A 20,056-nucleotide genomic window follows, 5' to 3' on the forward strand; every position below is an offset into this window, starting at 1 on the left:
GCAGGTAAGTTCAATCTGCCAGAAACAAATCCTCTCAGACACTTGTACCAATCAAATTGGTGAGTCTATGAGAAATGGGAGAATATTTGTCAGTGCCTTTTCTTGAACCTGACAATAATTAAAGTCAAGTTTATAAGGTACCTAACATAGTAAAACCTGACGGCAAAGAAAACTGTCATTGGGTGAGGAAAAGCAGGTGCCAGGTACATCATCTCAAAAACTTTCACTTGCACTCATTTAACGTTTACTAACTCTGATATGGTTTGGCTCTGTGTCCCCACCCAAATCTCATCTCGAATTGTAATGCCCACATGCTGAGGTAGGGACCTGGTGGGAGGTAACTGGATCATGGGTGTGGTTTCCCCAGGCCGTTCTTGTGGAAAGTGAGAGAGTTCTCAGATCTGATGGTTTAAAAGTAGTTTCCCCTGCACATGCTCTCTCTCCTGCCACTGTGTGAAAAAGGTGCCTGCTTCCCTTTCACCTTCTGCCATAATTGGAAGTTTCCTGAGGCCTCCCTAGCCACGGAGAACTGTGAGTCAATTAAACTTCTTCCCTTCATAAATTACCCAGTCTCAAACAGCTCATTATAGCAGTGAGAAAACAGACTAACACAAACTCTAAGCCATGTACAATGCTCTAGGTATAGAAGTAAAACAATTAGTGGGTGAATGGTTACTCTGTGCTACACACTATTACAGGTGCTTTTTGAGTATTGGCTCATTTAACAAATTAGTGAGGTAAGCACTATTAAATCATCACTTAATATATGAAACAACTGAGAGGTAAAATAAGATGCTCCACATTACACAGCAGGGAAATGCCAGGTCAGAAATTTGAATCCAAGGCATCTGACATCAGAGGCTTATGCTTTAAATCCGAGTTCTGCCCACTACAACCAGGGGGCCAAATCAGGCCCAGTCCCTGTTTTTGGTTTTACATTTTTAAATGGTTGAAAAAAAATTTAAGCAAAATTTTGTGATGTGTGAAAACCATACGAACTTCATACTTTAGGGTCCCTCAATTAGAACAGAGCCACACTCATTCATTTACAGTTGGCTTTCTCTGATTCCACATTACAAAGGCAGAGTTGGGTAGCTGCACAGAAATCAAATGTGGTGTGCAAAGCCTAAAATATTTACTATCTGGCCCTTTACAGAAAAAATTCCTGACATTCTCTAAACCATTCAATTTTATGCCTATTCAACATCTCTACTTCAATGTCTGAAGTGTCCCAAGCTTAACATATCCGTAATGAAACTCCTGATTTCCTCTACCACCAACATCCCAATCCATATCTTAAGAATCTTCCCCTGTGAAAAAAACCTTCTAGTTATAAAAGCCATAAACCTAGAGTTTGAGTCTTTTCTTTCTTCACTCATGTTCAAAGCCATCAGCAAATCTGGTCAGCTCTACCTTTAAAATACTGAACCACATTTCATTACTTCCCCTGCCGGCACTCAGACCCACACCAGTCATCCCTTTTCCGAATTACTGCCATATTTCTTACTAATTCTCTGTTGCTTCAACTCTTGCCCAAGACAGCATCCAGAGGGCTTGTCTGTTCCCAAATCCCCCAGCCTTCCCAAACACGCCAAGTTCATGCCTGCTTCGTGGTTTTGGCAATGGTTTGCTTCCCTATTACCATAGGCCTCTTCCCAAATGTCACCTCAACAGAGAGATCTTCCCTCTCTACCCAACTCCATGCCTAAACCCCAGCCCTGGGATTTTTCCCATTTTAGTCCTCTCGAAATTATCATAACCTGCCATACAATATGTATTCTGGTTTTAAATTGAATTTAAGCTCCAGGAAGACAGATGTTTACCTCATTTTCTTCACTAGTACAAAGCTGCTGGCACAAGACCAGGGCCAAACATATATTAGGTGCTTAAGTAAATATCTGCTAAATGAATGAGAAAATGCTCTCTACATTCAAGAGGTACTCAGTTCGGTAACATACGGAGACAGCAAACACATTTAACATACACATAACTGTACTGAGTGAGGGTTAATATTGTATTTCTTATTTTTTCCTATTTTCTTATCAAGTAACATTTTCAACAAATAAAATTTTGAGAGTTTCATTCAAAAGAAAAAGAGAGCTCACTCTGCAACCTCATGGTCTATTAATCTAGATAACCAATTAATCTAAATAACCAACCTACTTTATTGAAGAGGGCACTGACAAGGTGCTCAAACTCTCATTCTTAAACTCACTGCCTTCTTTTGTCCATCTCTGTCCAATGCTAGACCCATGCTGACTTGACACCCTATCTCTTTTTCCTTCTAACTCATGTTTAACTTCTACTATTCAGCTCCTATCCACCTCTCCTGAAGGAGACATTCATTTCTTAACTACAAATGCAGTGAAACTGAGTTTTCAGAAAGAAGATATACCCTGCCAGGCGCCAGTGGCTTATGCCTGTAATCCCAGCACTTTGGGAGGCTAAGGCAGGCAGATCACTTGAGGCCAGGAGTTCGAGACCAGCGTGGACAACATGGTGAAACCCTATCTCTAATAAAAATACAAAACTTAGCCAGGCATGGTGGTGCACGCCCGTAATCCCAGCTCTCAGGAGGCGAAGGCATGAGAGCTGCTTGAACCCGGTAGGCAGAGGTTGCAGCGAACCAAGATCACACCACTGCACTCCAGTCTAGGTGATAGAGTGAGATTCCATCTCAAAAAGAAAATAGCAAAAAAATAAAAGATAAACGAAAATAAATATATCCTTTAAAACGCTACCATTTTTAAGAGTGTACTAAAGTTTAGTCAACGTTTGGGGGAGATAAGAGTAGCAGTGTACTGTGTGACCTGGAGGCAATGTAGATTCTAAACATATAAAAAAGTATCTGCATTTGGTAGGTCCCAAAGTGGTAAAATGCATCAGTGAACAAATAATGCAACCATTCCAAAGTGACCAAAGAAAAAATGACATTGTTACAGAGGATGAACTACCTACCTGCCTGCTTTGCTTCTTCACTTCCTGGTCACTTTACAACCAGGAAAAGCAGTTGAAGTTCTAATTAACTAATTTTTAAATAAATATACAAGAAAGCAGCAGATGTGGTAATAGAATCAATGACAAAAATAGTCATACCCTCTCCTCCAGTCTAGCCAGCTGTTCTTTGTAGAATGCATCCTGCTTCTTTAGCACTCGGTCTTTCTCTTCCAGCTGCCTAGCCTAAAAAAAGAAATGAGGAATATACTATATCAAGAAAAAGCAGCAACAGCAAAGCAAAAGTCAAGAATAAATTGCATTAGAAATAAGAATACAAATCTGAAGATTTTTGCAATCTATTAGGTCTCTGCCATAGAAAAACATTAAGATGATGATTGCTGTATTTAAATGTAAAGAATAAGTCCGCATTGTATTTTTCACTGTAACAGCTGTGTCCTATTTTGTCCAGATATATTTGGAAATGTCAGAATACAGCACAAAACAGACTCTTATTTAACTTGCCTATCGAAGAGTAATTTCAAGGATTAATATTTTGTACAACAAAACTTTAATTTTATCCTGGGCATAAGATACATGGCTCTTAACCTTTTTTGAACAAAAAAGTAATGCCTAAATAACATTTTGCACATAAATCTTGTTTAAGAACAGTTAATTACCTGCAAATAAATACATACATTGTTCTACTTCCCTTTATGTAAAGAATTGTTATGGAAGAACGGAAACAAAAACTACTATATTTATTTATTTCAATAATTCAAAATAATAATAATAAATAACAATAATTTAAAGTAATTTAAAAAACTTTAGTTATTGCACTTTCAATTCATAAGATTTTTTAAAATAAAATCAAAACAAGTAAAATATTTTTGGTTCTTTAAAAAATGATGAAGATGGCTACTTATGGATATTTTTCAAGATTTGTGTAAAAAAATGTATTTCTTAAATTAAGGTTGGTATCTTGAATATTATGTTTAATTGGCCTTTATCTCTGAGGGATGAGACTTTCCTATATCACTCTGAGTTAGATTTTGTTTTCAACATATTTTTTGCTCAGTGAATGCTGAATATATGCCTGACTACAACTTATAAGAAAGTGTGTGTGTGTATATATGTATCTATATATATTATATACAGATATATAGGTATATATGTGCGTGTATCTTTTAATTTATATAAACAAAGTATATATATTACTTTTAATATGTAAAGTGTGTATATATATATTTTTTAATTGTATGCATCCAGCCATCCATTAACAAGTATATATTTAGGCATTCCCATCCTTGTGCTACTTCACCAAAATTCTTTCGTTAAATGACCAAGTATTGCCTATTTCAGATGTCAAGGTGCCTGTCTACTCAACTATCTGGTTAGTTTAGGTGAAGTACTTGCACATTTATAGGTTGCTGTTTTGCTACTTACTTTGTCTTCAATATCCTGCGGCATGTTAAAAATAAAATAAACAGTTATTTAACAACGTAAGTACTGTTTTTTCCTAATTTCACACACACACAAAATCTGACGGATAATATTTAAAATGCAAGTCAAAGAAGGTAATGGGGAAAAAATAAAAAGGAAATGCTTAACTTGAGACACATTTTAATGTCACTATACTGTTACAGTTTGAATAGAAGATTCAATAAAAAGTACATGCTGCTTGGAAGCATAAGAATAAATAAAAACAAATACAATGTTAAGATTAGATTAAAGTACACTCATATACAAGTATATAATCTATGGCTCCCTGGTACAGCACAGTAAAAATTTTATTAGACTGTTAGGAATATGAAACAAAAAGCAAACGAATTTCAAATCTAATATACATGACTACATAATCTAAAGAGAAAAGACCTCTCTAAATTCAACATAAAAACCCAAAATATAAATAAAGAAAATGAAAAAGAATAGACTCATAAGAAACTCCATAAAACAAAAGCACTATAAAATCCAAAGAAGCAGCAAGTAACAAAAAGAGGAAAAGAAATCCAACATATAACTGGGAGAGTTAACGTTATTAACGTACAGAGAACTTAAAAAAGAAAAGCCTCATCCCCCACTCCTCTCCCTGCCAAAAAAAAAAAAAAAAAAAAGAAATATACACAAACAATATAAACTAGAAATGAACACACAAAAAAATATGAATAATAAACACATGAAAAAAATCCAACCCCACAGCAAATCAGATAGTACAAATTAAGGTAATACGGTGTCTAATATTATTCATTCGCCAACTAACAAAAATGTAAAATAAAAATACTCAATATTGGCAAGGATATAAGAAAACAGGCTCTCCTATACACTGCTGGTCAGAATATAAATTGGTATACCCATTTTATAAATCAATCAGATAAAATTAACAAGTCTTTAAAATGCACATATGCACTGAGACCTAAAAACACTACTTACGGTACTTTTCTTAAGTACTATATGCAAAGATGTTCATGATAGGGCTTTTTAGACTTCATTACAAGGCTGTTTAGAATTGCAGCGAAACAAAAACAAACCAATGGCTAAATGAAATATGTTCTCAAAGTATACCACGTAAAAAAGAAAAAAGCTATATAAACCAACAGGCAGTATAACCTCTTTTTTTGTAGGGAAGACGAAGAGAAAAAACAAAAACAAAAGACCCCCAAAAAAAACAGAAGGGTATTTTACAAAATGTCAACAGAGGTTACAGCAGAATGGTAAACTTATGGGTGGTATCTATTTTCTTATTTTTGCTTCTTCATATGTTCAGAATGAAAAACCAACATACTTAATAGTCAAGGGGCAAAAGGAAGAAATTTTTTAAGGTGAGGAAATGAATGGGTTTCTTGATTGTGGTGGTGGTTACATAATTATATGCACTTGTCAAAACTCATAGAATTGTATATCAGAAAGAATGAATTTAACTACATAAATTTTAAAAATGAATATAAATTAAGCATACTAAAATTTATAATAATAACTATAAATGTGCGAATGTGTGTATAAATCATTATTATCATTAATTTTCTTATGTGGCCAGTTTGACTTCCAGGCATTCAATCCTAGCAAATATTAAAACAAAAGAGTATTTACATCTAAGAAAATGCAACGAGCATTATTAAAAGCAACAACTAAGAGTGAACAATAAAGGTTTGGGTAAATAAGAATCTGGCAATAGGATACTGATTATAAAGATTTTGAATCAGCCATATAATCAAACAGTAAGAGTCCTTGAAAGCTGATATCTTAATAAAAAATTAAGTTTTTAAAACTCAGAATGTTAAGTGAGAAAAAAACATGTCATAAAATAGGGTGTGCCCTAAGTTCCTAATTTTGCATGAGAAATGGGGGAGGGAGGAGCAGAAGGGAGGGAGGGAGAAGGTGGAGTACTTGTTTATATTGACATGGAAAAAAGTGTAAAGTATGGTAAGATGTTATAGTAGTTATGACATATGCAGTGGGATATATTATTTGGACTGTTTCTTATTTCCTATAATGAACAGTTATTATTTCTGTAATCAGAAAAAAAATCTTTTAAATATCAATATTACTCATGTTTACACTTGACTATGAGATGGAAATATAGCACTGAGGACATCTAAAAGAGTGACCTATTAAATAATTATATTAACAATTCAAAAAATTTGTTTTAACAACTTGAACAGTTATAGATAGCATGGAAATTGTATTGCCTACTAAATCCTGAATGTATCAGCACCTGGTTTTCTCCCCCATTCAATATATGGCATTATCTACACTGGATATTAAAACACTCAGACTAGGTAATGTTCCTTTTGTTCACACAGTGAGATTTTTTAAAATGCAAAGAAATCATAATGGACATTCCATTATCATTATTTAGAAAACACTACACTTGAGCCTACTGAGGACACTGCATCAATCAACAAATTTAATTTTGAAAAGCTGATTACAACCTAAATAAAGGATGTACAGATATATGCTCACTTTTCTAAGACATGATCCTTGAAAAAGTTTAAAATAACATGTCCAAAGTTCAGATGTGTACACTAAAGACCAAAGAAGGGAATATTTCCTAAGACCCAACACCACCAAATTATAGGCCAGCAGCACACATCTTTCCCTGGACTGCAAACAGAATCAATAGTTTGAGATCCACTGGGAAGAATAACAAAGTAAGAAACATGGCCACAACACTTTAATAGCACATTGCTTTGAAACAGTTAATATGATGCTAGGAGGAAAAGTCACACGATATGAATCCTGAAACTTAAATAAGCCTAGAATACATTGACTAAGCTAATAGCTGCTGAGGATGGGGAGTCACATTCAACTTTAAAAAAGTAGTAAACCTACTGCAAGGAAATAAAACTCCGTAGAGCTCTCTAACAGACAATCATTGTAAATGAACAAATAAAAACAAAGAGGATTACAACATTATTTATTGATATAGAATCTATCTTGGGAAAAAAATAATATAAAACATTTTTCCCCATCTGCTATTTGCTATTCCTAGAAGAAATAAGTATAGAATAGTTTTCAGATCTTGCCAGATTTGGGATAATGTGACTGGACTTGAAAATGTGACACAATGTACATAAGTGGATCATTATGGAAAACTAGAGTATCCCATAATGCCAGAACACAAAAAAAATATGGAAATCAAGTTTAAGGAACCCAACACAAACATTTTGATGTTTTAACTTGGTGTTGATAGCTAGGTTAAAAGTGAAGTACGTATGTTTACTTCCTTAAAGACTTGTCTCTTTTCAGAATGGACTTGAAGGTGCTTTACAACAAGGGGTATAATAAAGTTTATACAAAAGAAAACTGGGATTATGAATATAACATACTGCGCTGATAGGAACTTTACCTTCCCATGAATAGTCCAGGCTAAATCTTCATAGCACAAACTTTTTGGCATTACTACACCCTTTTAACCCTGGTTGCTCCTGGGGACTCAGGTGTGGCACCAACTGCACGGCACTGGGAACTCGGTGACATCATAATCACTTAGCACAGATAATGTCCTGTTTATGTTGTTAGAGCATTGTTGTCTTTTCTAAATCCTAGTAATCTCTGGCTTCGTAGTGTTATCTCATGGAAACTTGAATAGGTACCTGCTTTGTTTTTTACACTGAGCTATTAAAAATTGGATACAGACATTTCAGGGAACTTTGTCATTTAAAATATACAAGCTTTCCCGTAGCATAGAACCTTGCCTTAACATGCCTTGTGCTTGATATACAAAGTAACATTTCATTATCGATGTCGATCAGGGCTCTTTTATTCTAAATATTTTAACAATCTGAAGCATACATATAAAGAACTGAGAAAGATTAATCTTTCACTATGATATGGATAATCTACGGTAGGCAAAATCTATTTTACAACTCACATAGGCAGATGAGCAAATAACAGTAGGAAAAAGACCTTTATTTATTGTCAAAACTACATATGAGGTGCAATATATACGAACCTAATAAAATTATATGCTGACATAAAACAGAAAAAGAATTGAAATATCAAAGGAGGCTGAACCATAAACTTGTAAGGTAATATTGCATTTAGAAGCTGTAAAACATGATCGCTGTGAATATCAATTAGCCATAACAGAATAATTAAAGTAGCCATGTATTCAATTAATTGAATTCTAGACTTTCGTTAGGAGAAATTACATAGGGTTCACTGAGTCTTTACCAAGTGGCATTAATAAACAAAGAATTATACTTTCAGCACTGTTTTCCAAACCATACCAGAGGGTGACCTTCAGTAGGGTAACTCATCTAGGTGAACTTAAAGGATGTCCAACCTATTATATTTTTCAATGAGGCATAAGCATCAGCTATAAGCAGACCCCAGCTTGAAATGTTAAACTGCACTGATGTCCACTAACGCTATAACACCTAATGGAAGGTGAACATAGACCAGAGAGATGAAAGACAAAAGTCCATTCTTCCAATATACTTCCTTATCTGAAGTCTGGAACTCAAACCCAAGCACCCAGGATTAGATCAGGGCAGCTGGTGTCATTGTTTGTTTTGTCTTCCCCTTCTCAGAGTTTCAAGAGCCCTGATCGACATTTTAAACTTTTTCATACTAATAACATACTGAAAACAGTCAACTGATTATGTCCTTTGCCACACACGGATATGATATGGTTTGGCTCTGTGTCCCCACCCAAATCTTATCTTGATCTGTAATCCCCATAATCCTCACATGTGGAGGGACGGCCCAAATGGGAGGTGACTGGATCATGGGGGAGGATCCCCCTGCTATTCTTGTGATAGCGAGTGGGTGCTCACAAGATCTGATGGTTTTATAAGTGTTTAATGGTTCCTCCTTCACACGCTCTTTCACTCTCCGGCTGCCTTGTGAAAACGGTTCCTGCTTTCCCTTTGCCTTCCACCATGATTGTAAGTTTCCTGAGGCCTTCCCAGGAAGCACAACTGTGAACTTATTTCATTTTCACACTGCTATAAAGATATAGCAGTGTGGTACCAAGGTAGTGGAGCACTGCTATAAAGATATAGAAAATGTGGAAGCAAGTTTGGAACTGGGTAATGGACAGAGGTTGGGACAATTTGGTGATCTCAGAAGATGACAGGAAGATATGGGAAAGTTTGGAACTTCTGAGAGACTTGTTGAACAGTTTTGACCAAAATGCTGATAGTGATATGGACCATGAAATCCAGGCTGAGGTGGTCTCAAGATAGAGATGAGGAACGTACTGGGAACTGGAGCAAAGGTGACACTTGCTATGGTTTAGCAAAGACACTGGTGGCATTTTGCCCCTGCCCTAGAGAACTGTGAAACTTTGAACTTGAGAGAGATGATGTGAAATGGGAACTTATGTTTAAAAGGGAAGCATGGCATAAAAGGTTGGAAAATTGGCAGCCTGATCATGCAGTAGAAAATAAAAACCTATTTTTCTGGGGAGAAATTCAAGCCAGTTGAAAAGATTTGTAAGAGTAACAAGGAGCTGAATGTTAATCACCAAGGCAATGGGCAAAATGTCTCCAGGGCATGTCAGAGGCCTTCACAGCAGCCCCTCCCATCATAGGCCCAGAGGCCAAGGAGGGAAAAACGGTTGCGTGGACCAGACCCAGGGCCTTGTTGCTGTGTGCAGCCTCAGGACTTGGTTCCCTGAGTCCCAGCAGCTCCAGCTCTAGTCATGGCTAAAAGGGGCCAAGGTACAGCTCAGGCCATTGCTTCAGAGGGTGCAAGCCCCAAGCCTTAGTGGCTTGCATGTGATGTTGGGCCTGCAAGTGCACAGAGGTCAATAACTGAGGTTTGAGAACCTCCACCTAGATTTCAGAGGATGTATGGAAAAGCCTGGATATCCAGGCAGAAGTCTGCTGCAGGGGCAAAGCCCTCATGGAGAACCTCTGCTCGGACAGTGCAGAAGGAAAATGCAGGGTTGGAGGCCCCATGCAGAGTCCCTACTGGGGCACTGCCTAGTGAACCTGTGAGAAGAGGGCCACCGTCCTCTAGACCCCAGAATGGTAGATCCACTGACAGCTTGCACAGTATACCTGGAAACGCCACAGGCACTCAATGCCAGTCCATGACAGCAGCATGGGGGCAGTACCCTGCAAAAACACAGAGGTGAAGCTATCTAAGGCCATGGGAGCCCATCTCTTGCATGGCATGAGACATGAGACCTAGACATGAGACACGAGACATGAGACATGGAGTCAAAGGAGATTTTTTTAGAGCTTTAAGACTTCATGGCTGCCCTGATGGATTTTGGACTTGCATAGGACCTGCAGCCCCTTTATTTTGGCCAATTTCTCCTATATGGAATGAGAGCACTTACCCAATGCCAGTACCCCCACTGTATCTTGGCGGTAACTAACTTGCTTTTGATTTTACAGGCTCCTACACAGAAGAGATTTTCCTTGCCTCAAATGAGACTTTGGACTTGGACTTTTGGGTTAATGCTGGAATGAGCTAAGACTCTTGGGGACTGTGGGGAAGGCCTGATTAATTTTGAAATGTAAAAAGAACCTTAGATTTGGCAGGGGCCAGGGTGGAATGATATGGTTTGGCTCTGTGTCCCTACCCAAATTTCATCTCAAACTGTAAATCCATAATCCCCGCATGTCGAGGGACAGACCTGGTAGGAAGTGACTGGATCAAGGGGCCGGTTTCCCCTGAGCAGTTCCGGTGATCATGAGCGATGGCTTTCTAAGGGTCTGAAGGTTTCTCTTTCACAGGCTCTTACTCTCTCCTACCACCTTGTAAAAAAAGGTGCTTGCTTCCCCTTTGCCTTCTGCCATGATTGTAAGATTCCTGAGGCCTCCTCAGCCATGTGAGACTGTAAGTCAATTAAACCTCGTTATAAACTACCCAGTCTCAGGTATTTCTTTATGGCAGTGTGAAAATGGACTAATGCAAAGGTATATCTACTATTCTCTTAAATAAAAATGGAGAGCCAAAAATGAATGATTTTTGAAATTAAACAGTAAAGATGACATTGAATAAAGAGAGGAGGTTGTTGGAGTACACAAATTTTGAATAGAAAGTGATCTGGTGGTGTTTTGCTTTAAATTATCCCAGAAGTTCTCTTATAACTTTTATGTATATCATAGTGTCTAACAAAAGAAGCAAAATGCAGTGCCGGATGAAATTAGAACCAGTTTTATAAACTTTCTTCTACAGCTTGAGAGAGAAGGGACAATTGTTAACTATGTATTTACTCCTCCAGTTTTCTAGTTTTATTTCATAATTTGGAAGTTATTTGCACTATGACAGAGTAAGAAACTCAGTGAGGAGACAGAATACTTGGGTGCCCATGTCCACTCTGTGGAATCACCACATCACCATGCACTGACCCAGCCCAGCACCCATGTTCCAAAACCATCTTGGACATTACTTCCAGAGTCTTTGCCAAGTCACACCCTAGCTGCTTCTCCTACTTTTGCAGCTAATAAAACCTTTCAGTATGTTTCCTATGGCACTTGTTTTTTTATTTTACCTTGTATGATACATGCTTACTTACCCACTGCTCCTCTCCTTAACTGTAAACTCTCTGAGACAAGAGAAGGGCTTTCCTCCTCTCTGTCTATATCTTTGGCTCAACCTAGATCTGTACTTTCCATAAGGAAACAGTCAGTACACAGCAGCTGTATCAAATGAACTGCACTGAGTGCAAGAGTTTGTACGAAGTAAGTAGGTACAGCTTCTGGGAAGGAAATCTGTCCTAATGTCCACGATTTAGTTCAAACTACTACATGATATACAGTGTGATTTTATGTGTACATTATTATGTAAGTTCTGAATTAAGTGCTGCCAGCAAGTTACTGAGGAATGCACAATCCAGGAGCAATCAACAAGTATTCTTATTAGAAGCTCGAAAAGTAGAGGAGCGCTTCAGTCACCCATGCCTTAATCAACAGTGATGTTTTGCTAATTAGCAAAATGACTGCTGGAAATGGGATTTTATTGGTGAAAATGGTCCATTAACCAGCATGATAAATGTTAGATATGAGTTCTTATTAGTAAAATGAGAGCTATCACAAAGATATCAGAATTAGCTGCCATATTATAAAGACACTCCTACATCTGCTGCATGAACAGGTTAAAGAAATCCAATGAGGCCTCTAGCTTTTACTGTAGGAATGGTGCCTCGGAGTTGATCCCTAAAAAGCTCTGTATTCAGCCATGTGTTTAAGACAGAGATTCTTATCTTTGGCACTATCAACAATTTGGACCAGATAATTCTTTGTTATGGAGACAGGTCTTACATACTGTAGAACGTTTAGCAGGACTCATGGCCTCTAATCCATACAGCCCAGCAGCACTACCCCAGCTCTGAGTTGTGACAAACAAAATGTCTCCAGACATTGCCAAAAGTTGCCTAGGAGGCAAAATCGCCTCTGTGGAGAACCACAGGTTTAAGAGGTGATATAGTTAGGCTGTGTACCCACCCAAATCTCATATTGAACTGCAGCTCCCCTAATTCCCACGTGTCATGGGAGGGACCCAGTGGGAAGTAACTGAATCATGGGGGCGGACTTTTCCTGTGCTGTTCTCATGATAGTGAGTAAGTCTCATGAGATCTGATGGTTGTATAAAGGGGAATTCCTCTGCACAAGCTCTTTGCCTGCCACTATGTAAGATGTGACTTTGCTCTTCCTTTGCCTTCTGCCATGATTGTGAGGCTTCACCAGCTACGTGGAACTGTGAGTCCATTAAACCTCTTTTTCTTTATAAATTACCCACTCTCTGGTATATCTTTATTAGCAGCATAAGAACAGACTACTACTACAAGAGGATTGTTGTTTGTCATCTGTCTCAGGTGAAACTTTCTTGCAAAGAAAGTACTTAAAAGAACAGAAAACGGCAACTTCGTTGAGTTTTACAAAACAGGTAGTATGAATCATTTTGTACTGGCTTTCTAATAAAGTTTTATTCAATAAATGTCTGTACATATTGTAGAATTGGGGTTGGGTCTTCTTGTGCTATCTATCATCTGGTGGTAGGGTTGAATTGCAAAGGCATAAAGCACAAAAGCAATGAGAGTGGCTCACATCTTTGTAATGTAATGAATCATTTCCCAGTGAGAAAATATATAAAATATGTACAAAAGCTCTTTCTTTCCTACAGCTTCTGGTAAAACCAGAATCAAAGCTTCTATCACATATAAGACTTTGAATCCATTTAACTTATGTTCAGATCAGGCAGGGCTGAGATTCCGTTGACATGAACTGGTTCTAGTTGTTTAACATTTGTTCTGCTTGGGCAGTGACTATGCCATACCTGTTGTCAAATATTTTATATATAATTCCTGAGAACAAGGCATATTGTGATTCCATTATAACTTACAAGTTTCATGTTACAAAGTAACATGACATTTCAACATGAAAGGTGCTGAAACATATCACCACATCAGTTCAGTGGCATATGCTCTGTGCTCTCCGCCCAACATCCATTTAAGACAAGAACACTGATCACAATCCCCAACCCATAAGAAACGTTAAATAAATGCTGAATCAAAAATGAAATGAACTGCTAGGGTTCAGAGTTCTAACACAAGCAGTCTTATCTTCTCTAATGACAATAGCTTCAGCTACTACATGCTTATGAAAGACACAAGTGAATATAAACAGCTAACAAGCCTAAAAGACCATGGTGAAGCAAATTCAGCAACTGAACATAAAATACAGCTCCAAAAAGCTAAATTCTATAAAATAAATTAAGGACTCTATGTCACAGCATCATTAGCAAGCTTAAAAACTTTAAAGCTAAGAATTAGCACTGAAAGATGAAAAAGTGGTAAAAGAGGCCATATTCTATAAAACCATGTGATTATATGGACTTAGAGAAGGAACGGGCTTTTACTATCAAAGGCAGCTGCAGCACAGATTGGTGTTATCAACTACTGAATGCTACCATCACTCGTAAAAGCAGGGTGGTCTCAACTCTAAACTACAGCTGTTGTGAGTACAGAGTGGGAATAAATACTAAGCATTTTGAGTTATATAACTTAAGGTGCAATTATACTAAAATATCTCTATCTTCTTATTCCACATTGTGGGAAATAAAACTTCCATTTCCAGGCACTTACATATAATCTTGTTTTACCATGGAGATTAAAAATCTCAGAAGCACTCTGACATAGAGACACTAGTTAAACTGCGCTATCTGCACCAAGGTATTTGGTGTCAGTGAACTGACAAATAAATTGGACAACAACATGGAGACAATTACCGCACAACTTCTGAATTCCCTTTCTTTGTACTAACTTGTATTTGTTCAATTTAAATTTAGACTTAATGTTCACACTATTGGGACCAATTGGCCACTCAACCTCTTTTCTTGCAATCTGTTTCACATTCAGAGCTGAAGAAAACATCCAGAGATCACTCAGTTCATTTTCTAGGAAGTAAGTGAGGCTCCAAGCTCTTTGTCGGTGAAGGGAATTCTTGAAGGTCAGAAAGAGAATTGGTTCTGGGACTCCTGTCTCTTGACAACAGTGTACTTCCCATCGCTCTGACTTTATTTCTCCACATGTTGACTTCAAGTTAAGAGAAGAAAATGTAAAAAATGACTAATCAAACATTTGTAGCAATTTTCAGCCCTACTCAACATAAAGATTCATTTTTAAAGATTTTCTGCAACCGTTATTGCACACTACACTAAAAATAACTTCAAATCAACCTGTATACTATGTCGGTTCAGGTCTTCTGGGATGCAGATGCTGAGACATAAAGTACAGGAGACTGATTATGGGGACATATGTGGGAAGGGTGGAAGAGAGAAGGAGCAGAAGAAAGCAGGAGAGCCTCAGACCCTGCTGAAGGTCTGATACCAGCAACAGCAGGGAAGGAATGAAGATCATACACAGCTCTGGGAAAATCTTAGCCAGGCTGACGGGGAGCCCCAGAGCATGTGGTGGATCCCAAAGGTGCAGCAGCTTGATGCTGTCAGCTAACTGCACCACACCCTTTGAAGCAGGTTCTCTTAAAGATACAGCTAAAGGGCACACTCCTATGGCCGCCACATAATCAGATTTGTTAACTAACACAAAACAAAATGATGACAACAAACACCAACTTCCACTTCAAACAGAATGTAAACCAGCAGGGAATGAGGTTTACATGTGTTTGTATATATGAGTTCCCTTTAGAATTGCTTCACTTAGCAGGCCAGGCTGAGTAAATTCAATTGAACTTATGGAATACTATTTGATCCGTAAGTTCTATCAAGTAGAGAAAGCAACAAAATAGGCATCAATTAAAGCTTCCATTCCATCTTGGCTGCTAACTCATGGTCTACAACAAATCACCTCACCTTTCTGAATCTGTCTCTTATCTGTACAATTCAGAGGACAGGCTAAATAATATCTAAGACCCCTCTAACATCCACATTTCATGCATTACATTTACCACAACATTTCCTCTATTATTCATTTTGAATCTACTAAGCAGCTAGGCCAGAGGAAATTCAATAAATGTGTATGTTCTTCTGCCAAACTGCTAGGAAGCTAGGGGCACATATTAAACAACATTTGGAAATAACCATGTATATATGACACCTGGTTGCCAGGGGCAGACACTGTGTGGCAGCAGCAATGTTCCTTCTCTGCCTGACTTGGCACCGGCAGTGGGTTTGCAACTACCAGAACAGAGCCTTTGCCTTAGCAATATTCGCTGGGCTGCCTCCTGAACCTCATACCACCTGGCAAACTCAAATAGGTAAGACTGGGGCTGCAAGGGGCCACTTTTCTAAAACAACTTCAACTCATTGCTGCTAACCAACTCACACTCATTCTTATCTTCTACATAAAAACGAGGAAGGCCAGAAAATAATCAGGCATGTTCATCCTGTTTACGTTTCTTTACAGAGGCTGGTATAATTACATCATACAGACATTTAACTTACGCAAACTCAACTGCCCAGGGTGATGGAGGGAGAGAGAATAATTTCAGTAGTACCCAGAGCTCCACTTACTCCACAAGAAAGCCTGAGACTGGAGGCATACATCAGCTCTCCTCTCGATCTGTCTCATCTCCCACACGCCCTCACAGAGTGAGCATCTCTTCCCAGTGAATGGAACTCTAGGGGTTGAACTTACACAGGTTTCATTCACAACCCTTTAAATGAAAGCCAGCACTTTCATCTAGTGCTCAACTGAAGAAAACTACTGATCCAGAATAGAAAAAAAACTAGCAGTACTGAACTCCTAAGAATAATTTTGAACAAAAGAAATGTTTACCTTATATGCTGATTTTAAAACTAAATCCTTAAGATGCAGCTCTACTATATTCTAAGAAAAATAGAATTTGGAGGCTAGGCATGGTGGCTTATGCCTCTAATCACAGTATTTTGGAAGGCTGAGTCGGGTAGATCACCTGAGATCAGGAGTTCAAGACCAGGCTGACCAATATGGTGAAACCTCATCTCTACTAAAAATACAAAAATTAGTTGAGTATGGTGGTGGCACCTGTAGTCCCAGCTACTCAGGAGGCTGAGGCAGGAGAGTTGCTTGAATCGGGGAGGCGGATGTTGCAGTGAGCCAAGACAGCGCCACTGAACTCCAGCCTGGGCAACAGGGCAAGACTCCCTCTCAAAAAACAAAAAAGAGAGACAGAGAAAGAGAAAAGAAAAGAAAAGAAAAGAAAAGAAAAGAAAAGAAAAGAAAAGAAAAGAAAAGAAAAGAAAAATAGAATTTGGAAAAGCACTTAAGGAATAAAAATTTCTTTCTAAAGAAATCGTCCACAATGGGTCACTGGTAATGAAAGTACAACAGAACACTCAGCCCTTTACAACATCCCAGTTTTCCCCAAACTGGGTAGTGAGGGGTTTCTTGAAAACCTTCAGCCTCTGTACAAAGCCTCTGGCTTATCTAACCAAGGAAAAGAAGTTAAGAGGTAAGATCATGGGAACAACAAATGATAACCTGAGGCCTAAACAGGTAAGAAGGGAAAGAAGCCTTAGAAGGTAGCAATGGAAAGAAGAGAATGCACTCAAAGCACGAGTCATTCTCATCCAAATAGAAAGCAACAGCACACACAAGATAGGATGGAAATCAGCCACCTCAGTGCTGGGATCCAGGTGACTGAAGAGAGACATGCCATCATCTTCCCATTAAAGAAGCCACCCTGAGGCAAAGGCAAAGGCCACAGGAGGGAGGCAGAGGGTCCTCTTGTCTGACTCAGTCCTCAGGCCTGGCTGGTTTAGATTTAGCTTTGTTCACATCCCTATTTGTGAACAATACTCTGGTATGGGAAGACCAAAATGAGGCAGAGATCTCCGCAATCTCAAATTCTAGAAACTCTTGGCATACCAGTTTTGCTGTCAAGGAACTCAGGAATAGACATGATCAGCATTGTCAACTTACAAATTTTAACATCCTTTGTCACCTTTAAAGATCTGTAACTACATAATCACACTAGAAAGCCTCACTGCACAGCAATGTGAAGCAAGTACAATCGTCTCTCAGTATCTGCAGGGGATTGGTTCCACAACTCCCCAAGACCCAAATCCACAAACGCTCAAGTCCCTGATATAAAATGGCATGGTATTTGCATATAAACTATGTACCTCCTTCCATACATGTTAAAGCATCTCCAGATTACTTATAATTCCTAATACAATGTAAATGCTATGTAATTATTACCCTGTATTGATTTTTATTTGTATTCTTTTTAGTTGTTACATTAAGGTTGTTTTTTCTGAATATTTTCAATCCTTGGTTGGTTGAATCTGCAGATGCAGAACCCGTGGACACAAAGGGCCAACTGTAGTACAGTTTCTACACGAAACTTTTTATTTTATTTTTTAATCTTACGGTTAAGGAAACAAGTTGCAGACAATAGATTAGCCTGAAATCCACAAGCTGGAAGAGCTGTGTCATGAACACATAATTTCTGACTCTTCCCAGGAGAGCTCACCAGGTAGATCCATCTCTAGGTTCGAACCCAACAACAAAAAGCAACCTCATAATTCTGATTTGGTCTTGTGTTCTGGGAAGTCAGAATATTATTAACTACCTGGCAAGGGTATCTGGCCTGCTTATGGCTATAGTTATTGTTTTAATTACATGTTGCCTTCTGACTTAAAAATCATCTTACTGTGAGTAGGATTTTCATTAATCCATCATTTGATCAGATGCTAGAAAGCTCTTCACAAGTGTTCGAACTGAGGAACTAAGTGATCAGATTCCAGACCAGAGAAAAGTGATTCCCACCCTTAAGCCTTTTAAACCACATGTAAGTATACCACATGTGAGTGTATCACATGTGAGTGTATCACATGTAAAATCATCTTAATGACAAACATGAATGACTTCTGATGCCATATTTCTCAGCTATCAAAAATACCTGGACAAAGGACAGGCATGGTGGCTCATGCCTATACTGCCAGCATTTTGGGAGGCTGAGGTGGGGGGATCATTTGAGGTCAGGAGTTCAAGACCATCCCGGGAAACATGAGACCTCATCTCTACAAAAGATTAAAAAAAAAAAAAAAAAAAAATCAGCCAGGCATGGTGGCATGTGCCTGTAGTCCCAGTGACTCAGGAGGCTGAGGCAGGAGGATCACTTGAGCCCAGGAGGTCAAGGCTGCAGTGAGTTATGATCATGCCACTGTACTCCAAGCCTGGGCAACACAGCAAGACTTTGTGTCCAGAAAAAAACACCCACAACTTTTTTTTCACTTTTTTTTTCAAACGAATCATACATATTTAAGGCAGAGGCAGGAATATACCTTCGAAACCAAGGCCCTTAGAAGTCAAAGACACTTTTAGGATCATAAAGCTAACTAGTCATGAGTTAAGAATAGAATACAGATTATTCTGACTCACTTTTTAAAGTTGGCATACTAAGCAATATCTCAATATTCTTAAAAACTTACCTGTAAATGACACATGAAAAAAATGCTCATCATCATCGACAAATGCAAATCAAACCCACAATGAGATACCATCTCACATCAGTTAGAATGGCAATCATTAAAAAGTCAGGAAACAACAGGTGCTGGAGAGGATGTGGAGAAACAGGAGCGCTTTATACTGTTGGTGGGAATGTAAACTAATTCAACCATTGTGGAAGACAGCATGGCGATTCCTCAAGGATCCAGAACTGGAAATACCATTTGACCCAGCGATCCCATTACTGGGGATATACCCAAAGGATTATAAATCATGCTGCTATAAAGACACATGCACACGTATGTTTATTGTGGCACTATTTACAATAGCAAAAACTTGGAACCAACCCAAATGTTCATCAATGATAGACTGGATTAAGAAATGTGGCACATATATACCATGGAATACTATGCAGCTGTAAGAAAGGATGAGTTCATGTCCTTTGCCGGGACATGGATGAAGCTGGAAACCATCATTCTCAGCAAACTATCTATCACAAGGATAGAAAACCAACCACCGCATGTTCTCACTCATAGGTGGGAACTGAACAATGAGAACACTTGGACACAGAGCAGGGAACATCACACAAGGGGGCCTGTCATGGGATGGGGGCAGGGGGAGGGATAGCATTAGAAGAAATACCTAATGTAAATGATGAGTTAATGGGTGCAGCAAACCAACATGGCACATGTATACCTATGTAACAAACCTGCATGTTGTGCACATGTACCCTAGAACTTAAAGTATAATAATAATTTTAAAAAGCCATAA

General features: G+C 38.3%; 1 protein-coding gene across 5 annotated transcripts in view; it reads right to left on the reverse strand.

The window, feature by feature from the left end:
• The window catches only part of CHCHD3 (coiled-coil-helix-coiled-coil-helix domain containing 3), a 294,734-nt gene that overhangs the window by 97,398 nt on the left and 177,280 nt on the right, over nt 1-20,056 (reverse strand). For 3 of the 5 annotated variants that reach the window (XR_003118585.1, XM_025379581.1, XM_025379578.1), the window contains one exon: nt 3,097-3,180. Coding sequence is in view for 4 of the 5 variants with exons in the window: in XM_025379581.1 (XP_025235366.1) it covers nt 3,097-3,180 (84 nt within the window). In the remaining variant the exon portion in view is untranslated. Of the gene's footprint in view, nt 1-3,096; nt 3,181-4,380; nt 4,396-20,056 lie in introns of all 5 variants that reach the window. The other 2 variants (XM_025379579.1, XM_025379577.1) reach the window with 1 other exon arrangement.

This window comes from Theropithecus gelada, chromosome 3 (genome assembly GCF_003255815.1).
Source record: "Theropithecus gelada isolate Dixy chromosome 3, Tgel_1.0, whole genome shotgun sequence".
NCBI lineage: Eukaryota > Metazoa > Chordata > Mammalia > Primates > Cercopithecidae > Theropithecus > Theropithecus gelada.